Raw genomic sequence first — 12,998 nt, 5'->3', positions numbered from 1 at the left:
GCGGGGCGCAGCCGTCCTCGGGTCCCACCGCCAGCTGCTCTGAGCCGCGCCGGGGCCCCCGCGCTGCCCCGCGCCCGACCGCCCGAGGTGGGTGGACACGCCGTCTCGCCCTCCCCCGGGGGCATCCCGCTCCCTGTAGCGCAGACCCCGCCGGGACCCCCCGACCCTGAGCCCGGTGGCTTGGTGGGCAGAGTTCTGGGTTCCGTCTTGCTGGTGCCTCGGCCCCGCGCTCAGGGTCTCATTAGCCCCGGCGGCTAGATGGGGATGGTTGGGGCCGCTTCTCGTTCAGGCAGTTTCTACTTGACAGAAACTGGCACCTCCAGTGCCCTTGCCGGTAGCGTGGAGTGGAGGCAACGGCGGGGCCCGCGCGGCCCGGGCGGAAGGGCGGCGCTGCTGCCGGGAGCAGGGCCTCAATGCCCGCAGCCTTGCCGAGGGCGCTGCGCCTTGTCGGGCCGGAGCGAGGATGCGGCTGGCCCTGCTACTGCTGGGCAGCGGGGCAGGATGGAGGGGGAGGCAGCTACTCGGTGCTGCGGTGGAAATAAACATCGTAACGATAAGAGAGTACATGGTTTTCATGTATTTCAATTCTCACGGGCAGTATGGTGTTATTGTGCCCATTTTACAGAGGGGGCACGAAGGCATGGTGGAGTTACACAACTTGCCCGGGGTTGGAGCCAGGGTCATCCTCTGTCCAGCTCTGTGTCACTGTGCTTCAATTCCAGCTTGCTGTCTTGCCATCTCATCTTCATAATCTGCTTTCCCCTGGGAGGCAGGGGTTTGAGGCCAGAGATGTTGAGCAGCCTGCCCAAGGTCACAGAGCTAACAGAAAGAACGGCCATGGTCAGAGGGAATGACGGATGGAGCTGGGGGCGGGTGTAGTAGTGGGACGGCTTCTGGGAGGGGATGGTGCTTGGGCTGGGTCTTGAACAGGGGGTGAAACCAGGGCCCTGGATAGGAGCCGAGGGCTCCCCAGGTGGAGAGAGCAACAGGTCTTCTAGAGGCTCCCGGGGCAGGAGTTTGGGGAAGGGGGAGGAGGGAGATGGGGTCGGCCTGGCAGTCGCTGACTGAGTGCCAGGGTTGGAGTGGGACTTCTCTGGGGTTGGGGGAGTTTCCTGCCTGCCCTGGGGTTGGGATTGTGCTGTCTGGGGCAGAGAGCCCTTCCTTCCTCCCCCGCTAGGGTACAAGGAGGATCTAGAGGTGCACAAGTGTGAGGGGCAAATAAACTGCCTGAAGACCACCTCTTTGAAATGGGTCAGGGAGAGTCTTGGGGCAGGACACCCTGGTGATAATCAGTTGGAGCCCTGATCTGTAAAAATAAAGAAAACCACCACCATGCAGTGGATGTTGACAACCTCTGTCCCCTGGGGATAGCAGGTTGGCATGTGCCCTGCCTGCCATGGGGGATCCACATGGAGGGAGGGAGACCCACACAGGAGATGACCATGACACCACATGAGAACACACTAAGGGCAATGGCAGGATTGTCTGAGGCCTGGAGGAGTTAAGTGGTGGGTGGGGGAAGCAGCCTGTGCCAAAGACTTACAAATGCATGTATTCACAACATGCTCTCAGCTTTACATGCTAAACAATATAGACAGACCTAGCTATGCACACGCACAGGGAGTTTGAGTCAGACTAGATCTGGGTCCATATCCAGCACCAACCTTGAACAACTTGTCACTCTAGGGGCCCCAGTACAATGCTGTTGTGAGGATTAAGTGAAGGGACGCCTGTAAAGTGGTGCCCAGCCTGATAAGTGCCCAGCCCACATCTGCTGCCACCGTTGTCAGGTATACAGGCCAAGGGAGAGATGGACAGGGAACATCTACATGGGGTCCTGTTCATCTCTGAGGGGCAAGATTACTCATGATTTGCATTTTGCATTTTTATTCTCGTCTGTGGTTTTTTTTCCTTTTCTCACAATGAGCAACTATTGTTTTGATAAAAGGTAAAAAGCATCGTAGGCTACCTCATGCGGGTGTGCCCACGTGTGAGTTCCTCTGGTGCTGAGGACTCTGCTGTACCTGGCTTTGGGCAAGGTCCTTCACCCTTTGGGGCTCAGTCTCCTCATTTGTAAAATGGGAATTTTTTCCTGCCCGCTCAGCTCCGTCGTGGGGAGTCAGATGAGATGCTGGCTGTGAAGAACTGTCAAGTGTGGTTGCATACAGGCAGAGCATATTATTACTGTTCTTGATCTGCTGTGTGTATGTGTGGGCCCCCCCACCCCAAGCTGGTTTCTCCTCTTGACAGCCTCTCCTAGCTGTCTGACTTTGGGGAGAGAGTAGTCAGGTTCTTCCTCTCCTTCCATGAAAATACCCTGAACTGGAGACAGGAACCAATTGCCCTAAAGACAGATTCGCAGGAACAGAACTGCAGGTAATTTACAAATGGCGTTTCTCTATATGCTTCTAGTAGTCTGGGGGTTCAGAAATATTGGTGTCCACTCCCAGAGCACCCCTTTTACATGTATACATTCTTTCTGTCACACAGGCACGCACACGTGTTTCTAAACATGTTTGAGAACATGCCCTCTTGAAATCTACAGTTTCACCTGCCATATCTTGGACATTTTGCCATGCCCTTCAGTTTGCCTAGGAACATGCCTTTGAATGACTGCAGATAAGGGCATCATTTGGATGTACCATGTTTGGCTGGGCAAGCCCCCATTTGGAAGGGATTTCTGAAGTCTCCCTCAAGATCTGAGGGTTCCCCTTCCCCCTGCTTCACTGGCTCAGCTTCTGGAAGAGAGACAGCACCTCAGCCTGCTAGAGAGCCTGCCCTTTATACGATGAAGAAACAGGCCCAGAGCAGTTGAGAGGCTAACCCCAGGACACAGTTGGTGACTGCAGAGGGGGGATCAAAGCCAGGACTGTTCTCCATGGCCCTGTGCTGCAGCAGCTGGAGTCCTGTGTTCCCTCTCTCTCCCAGTTCTTCACAACTGGGAGGGAGGCTTTTTGCCCAATGAACATTTATCCAGCAACACTTTCGCATGACAGTCAGTGGCACAGTGTTTCTGGTGGCCGGGACACTCTGCTTCGCTTGGTGGAGCGAAGGGGATGCAGATGCCCAACCTGGCCAGCCGGTCCTACCCACTCAACTCCCCATGCCTGAGGCCCACCGGCCCCTGCTCAGGTCGATCAGCTTCTTCTGCTGCAGTGCAGGTGGACTACTGCTGCTCTTCGGCCTGCTGTGGTCCATCAAGGCCAGCACCCGGGGGCCACCCCGATGGGATCCATACCACATCTCCAGAGATCTTTACTACCTTACCGTGGAGTCATCAGAGAAGGACAGCTGCAGGTCAGCAGGGCAGGGTGGGGCAGCACACCATCTGGCATTTGCTCAGCAAACTCTCATAGGGTTTCTCCTCTGCACCAGGCCTTGCCTTGTGCCCTGAGGATAGGGAAGCAGATCAGTGCAGTCCTGAAGGAGTTTAAAGCCCCATGATAGAGGCAGATGATGACAAACCAGAGTAGTTAGAGCTGTGAAAGAAAGGCAGACATGGTCCCATGGCAACATAGAGAAACCTAGGAAGGCTTCCTGGAGACGGTGGCAGCTGAGCTCAGTGTGTATGGGGCAGAATGGCAGAAGGGTTAAGAGCTCAGACACAAGAGTCAGACCCACTGGCATCCTGTCCTGGTCTTATCACCGACTAGTAATGGGACTTTGGGTAGATCATGAAACTCCACTAAGCCTCAGCTTCCTCATCTGAAATAAAACAGAAACAACAGCAACAACAATAATCGCAAACACCTTGCCACGTGCCAGGCCTGTTCTAAGCGCTCTCATATACTTGCTCACTTAATCTGAAGTGGGTACTGTTGTTCACTCCATTTACAGAGGAGGAAATGGAGGCATGGAGAGGTAAGTGACTTGCCCCAGGACATCCAGCTGGTGTGTGTCAAAGCCGGAACTTGAACCTAGGCAGTCTGGCCCCAGAGTCTGTGCTCTCACCCACTCCCTACCTCAGGGGACACTTGGGGAAATTGAATGAGGTGATGTGTATGTAGAGCTTATTAGCCCAGTGACTGGCACATAGTAGGTACACAGAAAATGTCACCTTTTCCTCAAGTGGACACGGTGGAGAGAGGCATTTTAGGCAGGTGGCAGAGCATGTGCAAAGGGGGTGGGGTGGGGGGTGGAGACAAAATGTTGCATTGAGACAGCATTTCTCAACCTTTTTTTCATTATCAGTACCTACCCCCCAGCCTTTTTAGACATTTTTCTAAATCCTCTCACATGAAATTTTAATAACGCAAAAATATACTGTGTACCTGTTTATGTTCTGTATCTATATCTGTACTTAATATATAAAGGGAGTATTGACATTCCCCAAGAACCCATTTTTGCCCTGCAGAGAATGCATGCAATGTGAAAGCTAGTACCTACCCCCCAGCCTTTTTAGACATTTTTCTAAATCCTCTCACATGAAATTTTAATAATGCAAAAATATACTGTGTACCTGTTTATGTTCTGTATCTATATCTGTACTTAATATATAAAGGGAGTATCGACATTCCCCAAGAACCCATTTTTGCCCTGCAGAGAATGCATGCAATGTGAAAGCCCTTATTACGTACTTACGTATTCAACAAAGCATCGAGTGTGCCTACATACCAGGGACCTGTATACTTCATCTTCTGTCCTTCTGTCCCCTCCAAGGCAAGCAGTAGCACTGCCATCTGCAGAAGAGGAAGGCAAGGCACGCACAGCTGGAAAGTGGCGAGAGCGCCTGGCTGCAAGCTTGCGTTCTCCCCATGCCACTCCCGAAGAGCTGTATTCGGGCATGTTAGGGGTTAATCTAGACTTCCATGAGCTGCCCTGGGACCTGGATGGAAATTCATTCCGAGTTACAGAATGCACGAGTATTCCCACTACTGGCCTGTGACTCCTTGAGGCTAGAGATGAGACAGTATTCAACAGAAGCCACTTGGTACAATATTCAGACCTTGGTTTGAATCTTGGGGACTATCCAGCCAAACCCTTTGCTGCTCAGGTGAGAAACTTGGGTCTCAGAGAAACCAAGTGACATACTGGGTCACACAGCGAGTTAGTGGTCAGTTGGAGCCAGGCCAGACCTTGGCATGCTCTGGACCAGAGCCCATTCCTCCCAACCCAGCCTGGCATGAATGCAGGGGGGTGGAGGGGGTGTTGTCTGTATACACAGCCGTGTTGATGCAACAGAGTCCAGGCCACAGCTGCGGCTGTCAGGTGGGGCCACTCAGCCTTCATTCCCAGCAGGCCAGGGAGGAAGCCCATCCAGGAGGCGGCAGGGTGCTCCTAGTCTATTAGGCTCTGAGACTAAGTCTTAGATTCGGAAACTGGGGTGGCTAGGTGTCGGGGAGGTTGCTTCTGCTAGTGGTGCTCTTTCCTGCCCCTGACGCTGACCCAGCCCAGCTCTGCTGCCTGCAGAGCCCAGCATCTGGCCCCCATGGAGGAAGCCACTCTCCTATTCCTACTCCCAGGCACCTTGCTCTCTGGAGGTGCCTGGCTATGGGTAATTCGGGTCAGAGACAAAGGACCCCTAGGCTGATGGCTTGGGCAGGTCCCTTCCCCTTTGGGCCTCAGTTTCCCCATTTATTCATCTACTTAGTCCCTCATGCATTTTTGGTTTTTTGTTTGTTTGTTTTGCTTTGCTTTTTTTGGCAGCTGGTCAGTACAGGGATCTGAACCCTTGACCTTGGTGTTACAAACACCACACTCTAATCAACTGAGCTAACTGGCCAGCTCCCTTCATGCACTTAACTACTATTTAGTATGCACCTACGGTGTGTTGGGTCCTATGCAGAGTACTGTCAGTGCAACAGTGAGCAAAACAGACAAAACCCCTGCTTTCAGGAAGATTGTATCTTATATGCAAGCCCCTTAAGTGAGGTAGTTGGATGTGAGGGCTCCAGGGTCCTCTGTCCTGAGTCCTACAGCAGTCTCTGCTCTTTCTTGTGTAAGCTGTGTGTCCTTGAGTATGTTACTTAGACCTTCCGAGCCATGTCTGATCCCTCATCTGTCAGCTGAGTGTGACAGCCTTTCCCCTCCAATCGCTGTTGGGCTCAGATGAGATGACAGGGAGGTGTCCACACTGCAGTTTGTGCACACATTAGCTTTCTCTGCTCTTACTGTGCTTTCCAGTTTACTATGTGCTCTCATGCCCACTGACTGATTTGAGCCTCAGCGGCTTTTGAGGCCAAGGGTAGGGATCTGGCCCGTTTTGCCAATGAGGAAACTGAGGCGTCGAGAGATTAGGTGGCTTGGGGGAGAGGTGTGATAGCTGCAGTTAGCTTGAGCTTTGCAATCAGGTAAAGCTGGGGCTTTGCCGTGTAGTTGATACATGACTTTTACTCATCTGTAAAATGGGTGACAGCTGTTACCCACTAGAGTTGTCATGAATATGAAATGTGATTAGAGAACTTAAGTGTTGGGCAAATAGTATTTCCCCCCTTGTCCCTTTCCCCTTCTCCTGCTGTGTTTGCCTGACTCAGCTGAAAGGCAGTAGAGCTGATGCCAGGCCCAGGTCTCCTGCCCTGACCAGGCTCCAAAGAGAGGGGCGAGCCCCTGGCCTGGGTGGAGCTTCCTGTACATGGAGACCATAGTGGCAGGACTGCCACACACAACTGTAGGGTCGCCATATCCAGAATACACCACGAATGGAGCCCTCTCTGCAGCAGTGTGTGACATGGCTGCCCGGCACAGGGCCCCGAGTTCCTGGCATTCTAGATCGTGACCTTGGAGATGTGGGGCTGGGTGGGCCCAGCTGGCCACTGAGATGACAGTTGGGCCACTCCACATCTGCCCTCTAAGAAAACTTTCTGCTGTGAGCTGAGCTCACCTGGCACCTGTGCCCTGCCCTGCCAGCTGTCGCCTGCTGGGGTGGCCCCAGGCATACCCAAAAGCTGTCTCATGTCTCCAGGGCTCTAAGCAGCTGGGGAGGGGCAGGGGTATGGTTGGGCAGGAGATGTGGGGGCTCTGGAAGCTTTATTACCCATGTTTTTCTGAGTGTTGTTTTTTTATTTTTCTCTCTCCTGAATCTGTGAAAGGGGAATTATTATTTCTATTTCACAGATGAGGAGAAAGAGGCTCAGAGAAGGTGTGAACACACCCCAAGTCGCCCAGTAATAGAATGCAGCTTACCTGCCTCTGGGAGCAATATTCTTTGTCCTGCCCTCATCTGCAAAGGATGCTGGGAGCTCAGAGGAGGCTGCAGGCTCTTGGGCTGTTTTCCAGAGAAGGAAGTTCTGTGAGAGCTCCCAGGAGTGCCGGATGGGGAGCCCTATGTTTGGCTCCTGGCTAGTGCCCTGCATCACACTGGCACATAGGCTGGGGTTCAGATCCAGGGACCCCATCAGCTTGCTCTTTCCCCCTGGTCTGTGACTGGGAGCAGCAAACCTTCCTCCCCAGTGGGCCACTCTGAGGGCTGCGGTGGGCTTGGGATGAAAGAGAAATTGCCAGAGAAAGGCCAAGTCTCCAGTGGGCATTGGGTGTTCACGTGAGGGGGCAGAAGCAGCATGGCCCCTCCATCAGCCACCAGAGCAAGTCCCGTCCACTACCTCTTCTGTCCTCTGGGCTGGCCTCCCACCGTCGGCCCCTCCCCCATCTAGATGGCAAGACCACTGGTGTGGATTAAACTGCTTCCCCCACCAGCTGCAAACTGAGGACCCGGGGCAAGTGGCTCAGGCTCTCTGAGCCTGACATGCAGGGGACCTGTAATAAGTTTTGTTGCCCCCACCCCTTCCTTATGGGGGATCTTTGAGATTTTGTTAATGGCTACTATTTAAGTGTCATTATTGTCCCCCATTTTACAGATGGCATGACTGAGGCCCCAATTAATGGAGTTACTGATCTCCCACCAAGAATGTGGCAGAGGAAGAAGTTGAGCCAGCCAGTGCCCAGACTCATAACTGCCCTGAGTGACTCAGTATCAGAAGGGACCTTCAAGATCACCCAGTCAGCCCTATATCTGGCACTATTATCCCCAAAGTAGTAGCAGCCCAGACCGAAGATCAGTGACACTCAGGGTCAGTGATCAGGGTCCTGGTAGGGGAAGCGTCACTGGCTCCCTGGAGATGACCTGTCAGGGCTCTGAGAGGGCTGAGGGGCAGTCTCATTCCCATCAGCTTTGGTGTGGCTGGGATGCAGGTAACCTATTCTTGGAATCTGGCCTGCAGAGTTTGGTCAGTGGAACCTCAGAAGATCTGGTCTCTGCCTCAGGTCCCTGTAGGGTGGTTCAGTTGGACAGGAGAAAGAATCACAGGAAAGCTAAGCTGTCCAGAGATAGAAATGGTTGACTTGGTAGGTAGTGAGCTCTCCATCCCTGGAGGTATGCAAGCAGAAGTAATCACTTGGCAGACATCATATCAAGGCCTCAGGCATCCAGATGGGCAGGAGAATTGAGGTCTTCCATTCTGTCCTGGCATCACAACTCTGATTTTGTAAAGGATATTTCAATAAGTTGAGAGTTTTCTGTCCATGGACCATCACTCAGTCTTTTAAAAAAATCCCCAAGAACCTGCTTTCAGCCTCTGGACACTCAGAACCAGTCCCTGCCCTAGGGGACCACCATCAGGGTCAATGCAGTGACAAAGAAGAGCACTGTGGGATCCCAGAGCAGCGAGTGGGAGCTTTGCTGGGGGAAGTATGGGTCAGGGAAGCTTCCCAGAGGAGTCTCAAAGGACAAGCGAGGAGTGGCCACCAGAGAAGGGGTGAGGGAGATGGGAAGGACTTTCCCTGCAGAGAGAACTGAGCAGCAGGAGGAGGTGTGGTGGGCACCTACGGGGCACTAACTATACTGGGAGGGGAGGAAGGGGTAAGAGAGCTGAGGTTGTCAGGGCCCAGCCCATACCAAGATTCAGTTGTGGATATGGGGCACTGTGGAGCTGCGAAGGTTGGGACAGGCCACGAAGCCTTCGTCGTCCCCAGCCTTCCTTAGTCTCCCTGGCGTGCAGTAGGTTTTTGCCCTAGCCGCTGCTAACAGCCTTTCTTCTTCTGTCCCTGTAGGACCCGGAAGGCGGTTGCTATCCCCACTTACGAGGAGGCTGTGTGCTGCCCACTGGCTGAGGGGCCCCCAACACCATCTGCGCACCCCATGGCAGGAGACCTGAAGTGCCATGGCCCAGAGGATGCCCTGCTTGTGTGCCAGCCCCTCTCACCTCCGCCCAGCTACGAGAGCATCATCCTGGCTCTTGATACCATTTCTAGAGAAACAGCGCCTCGTGCTGAATCCTCCTGCCCAGGCCTGGTTCAAACTGCAGGGAGAGGAAGTTAAAGGCTCCTACAAGGCCCTGAAGCCAGAGACAAAAATGATGGGCCTGTTCCAGTGTCCGAACAGTGCCTGGTGCATAGTAGGCACTCAACGAATGCTTGTCGCCGAGTGCTGTTTTATTTATCTATTGCTGTGTAGCAAACCACTCCAAAATTCGGTAGCTTAAAATAAATCCCATTTTATATGTCTCGTGACTGTGTGGGTTGCCTGGGCCCAGTGGGGTGGTTCTGCCACATGTGATTTCGGTGAGGCTGCAGTCATCAGGGGCCCAACTGGACCAGAACATCCAAGATGGCACACTCGAATGGCTGTCAGCGGGGAGATTTTATACAGATGAGAAAAACTGGGGCCCAGAGGCAGAGGCAGAGCTGGCCCAAGTTCATGGACTGAGTTTATAACTGAAAGAACATGGGCTTTCAATTCAGACCACTTGTGCACAGGTTCCATCATGTACCAGCTTAATGACTTTGGACAAGTGACTCTTCCTCTCTCTGCCTCACTTTCCTCATCTGTAAAATAGGAGCTGGGAATTACAGTGGCGCCAGCCCCTACTTCATAGAGTTGAGTCATGAGTATTCAATGAGATGACAATAGTTGACATTGTGAGCTCACATCGCCACTGTAAGCTCAGTGCTAATGCATCAAATAATAATGCAGATTTCCTAGCCTTGTGCCAAGTGCCTATTAAGTATGCAGTGATTGTCACCTCCACCACATGCAAATTTGGCCTCTGCTCCCATACTTCCTGTGACAGGAAGCCTACTACCTCCCTTTACTTGTCAGATATGGCAGAAATGTCTGCTTTCTGTCCAGCTACATTCTGCTTCCCTACGTCTTCATCCCACCCCATTTCAGATAAGAAAACTGGCTCAATGACCTTCCCAGGGTCACAGAGCAAGCAGGCACTCAGAGGCCTGGGGCTCAGTCAGCTGGATAAGGGTGGCATCCTGAGAGCCTACTGTGTGCCGGACCAGGCCCTCTGCCACTGTCTCACATCCTCAAAGACGCTCTGCTACGTTGGTGCTGTCCCCACTTAACAGGCAAGGAAACAGCCTCAGAGAGGTAAAATCACATAGAACAAAGTCAGAGCCAGTGTTTCCTGCAGGCCTGGCTGGGCCCTGGGCCTGGGATCCTCCCACCTAGGCCTGGACCCTTACAGTAGTCCCCCATCCATCGCCTTGCTTCTGCCTGTTCCCCCTGGCCAGATCAGTTCTTCCCTGCAGTAGAACTGCTGCGTGGTTCCCAGCTCACTCTGAATAATGAAAGCCCTTACATGGTTGAGGGAGGGATTCAAAATCTGGTCTGGGCCTGACTCTCCCTCCTAACCCCCTCCACTCCCACCACTCCCTCTCCTTAGCTCTCTGCTCTAGCCAGTCTCTCCCAGAGACTTTACCCTTCCTCTCTCCAGAAGCTCTTTCCCAGGGCTGGCTCCTCACCTACCTGTGTATCTTTTGTAACCCTCTCCCTCCCCCATCACCAAATCCTGGATCCCCCTCCTGCGCCTCCCTCCCTTCCTCTCCTCTCCAGTCACTGCTTCACCCTTCTGGATATTAGCCCAGAGCAATCTAGGAGTTTGGAAATTAGTTTTAGTTCTGTAGTTCTGCCTTGGCCCCTACCTTGCTGCATGACCTTGGGCTGGACACACACACACACACACACACACACACACACACACACACCAGACCCTCTGCAGTTTCTAAAGGGTTAATGGGGGAACTCCTACCCCAAAGTGAGGAATTTCCCCCAGGGCAGGTGAGTTAATGAGTTGCAAGTGTGACTCTTGGAGCCACCACTTTTACTGGCAAGAACTGAAGGGGCAGGAGGTGAGGAGGGCCTGAAGACCAGAGAGACCTTTTCTGATCGACTCACCTGTGTTCTAACCGAAAGCCTTCAGGAGGGGCCGTAACTTTCTCAAGGTCACCAGTACCTTGGAGGCCGAGCCAGTGCCACGGAGACAGTCTCCTGACCAAAGCGAGTTGCTGTCCCCTTCTGAGCCACAGAGGCCTCGCTGTGAATGGGGATCCTGTGCCCACTGGCAAGGTGCCTGGTCACAGAGCCACATGAGGGCCAGGTCTGCCACTCTGCAGCCTCCAGTAGGCACCAGAGTGGCACTTCCTTTCGGCTCTCTTTCCTTGTGGGCCTACCGTCCCGTTTCTTCACCCACTACTCTGACCGCATCTTGTGCCGGCCACCAGAGTCTTGGATGTCAGGGGCCCTCACAGCTCAGGCCTCTCCCACTCTTTTCTTGGGCTCCTCCCAGGCTTCTGTTAACCTCTGGGTTGGCTTCCCAAAGTCCCTGGAGTGAGCGTGTATTCCAGGAGCAGCACTGAGCCAGAGTGAATGGGGTGGAGTGAGTGAGGGGAGGCCTGGTAGGAGATGAGCTTAGGGAGTGATGGGCAGCTTATCTAGTGCCTCATAGGTCATCTTGAAGACTGGCTTTTACTCTGATAAGGCAGGGAGCTATTCCAGGGTTCTGAGCAGAGGAGTAACATGGTCTGACCTAGTGCTTGGGTTGGAAAGAGACTTCAGAGGTCAAGGATGGAAGCAGAGACCAATTAGGGGTAAAGAAATGATGGGGGCTCAGATCTGTTGTGATGAGCAGTTGTGGGGGCTGAGAGCAATTGAGTTCTTACGTCCTGGAGATAGAGCCAGCAATATGCGGCGTGAGAGAGGAGGTGAGCATGGTGGTCTGGGTATCCAGGTGCGTGACCCGGATAATGAACTGGAAGGATGGAGTTGATGTGGGAGGAGGTCTGCGAGGAGTATGCACTGGGGACCAGCCAGGGCATAGCACTGAGAGTTTTATCTCCAGCCACGTGTCCCTGGGTACTTGCCTCTGTGCCTTTGTGCATGCTGGCCTCTTTGCCTGGGATACCTGTCCTGCCCTGTCAGGACTCCAACTGGCTTCTCAAGGATCCCTTCTGTGAATCTGTCCCTTCACCCCCTATCCCCTCACTCAGTCCATCTCTCTCTTTGAGCACATGTTGGACCTCACACATATCTCAGAGGCTTTACCGAATTGCGCAGCAGAAGGTATGACCTAGTGCCATCAGAGCCCCCCATGTTTATCAGAGTACCTCACACCACAGATCGTTCCATACATAGCAGGGCTCAGCCAGACACTCACTGGGGACCTGGTTTGAATCCTAGCTCTGCTATTTACATGTTCTGCCCCCTTGGGTTGCTCACCTTGCCTTCATGGGCCTTAGTTTCTGCATCTGTCAAATGGGTGTATTCTTTCCCCTCCCTGCCTCTGAGGGTCTTGTGGGGGTGGTTCCACTCCTATGAGCCCCAATTTCTTTCCACAGGAAAAAAAAACAGTGGTTAGCGCGCCCCCTGCTGGAAGATGACAGACTCCTCCTCCCACCCCTCCCCCACTTTGCAGGGGAGGAAGGTAAAAGTCAGAAGGAGGCGGGAGGGGAGGGGAGGGGGTAGCGGGAAACGCCTATTACGGAACATTTCCAGTGTACCATACACGCATTTTCCCATTTAATTCTCACGACTCTGTGGAAGAGGTTAGATTAGGCCCATTTGACTGAGAACCTGCTTGTCCCACAGTTTTTTACTCGTTGACACTCCCATTATTTTTTCACGAGGAGAAGCGACTAAGAGAGAAAAGGGTCGTGTAGAGGAAAAAAACGTGACGGGAGGAGGGTGGTGCACCGGTGATCGCCAGGCGTCTCCGGAATGTCCAAAGACTGGGGTGGGGAGCGGGAGGGGCGTCATCCCCCAACACAGTTTGGGAAGA

At 53.3% G+C, this 12,998-nt stretch overlaps 1 protein-coding gene across 1 annotated transcript; it reads left to right on the top strand.

Moving 5' to 3' along the window:
* Window positions 1-2,989: 2,989 nt before the first annotated feature.
* Window positions 2,990-9,437, top strand: TMEM61 (transmembrane protein 61). The gene is made up of 2 exons (XM_008570142.1): window positions 2,990-3,297; window positions 8,986-9,437. Exons 1-2 carry the CDS (start codon window positions 2,990-2,992, stop codon window positions 9,251-9,253), a joined length of 576 nt encoding a protein of 191 aa, XP_008568364.1. The 3' UTR covers window positions 9,254-9,437.
* The last annotated feature ends 3,561 nt before the right edge of the window (window positions 9,438-12,998 follow it).

The sequence above is a fragment of the Galeopterus variegatus genome, unplaced genomic scaffold (assembly GCF_000696425.1).
Source record: "Galeopterus variegatus unplaced genomic scaffold, G_variegatus-3.0.2 Scaffold575, whole genome shotgun sequence".
Lineage (NCBI taxonomy): Eukaryota > Metazoa > Chordata > Mammalia > Dermoptera > Cynocephalidae > Galeopterus > Galeopterus variegatus.
This window is presented reverse-complemented; position numbering and strand designations above follow the sequence as displayed.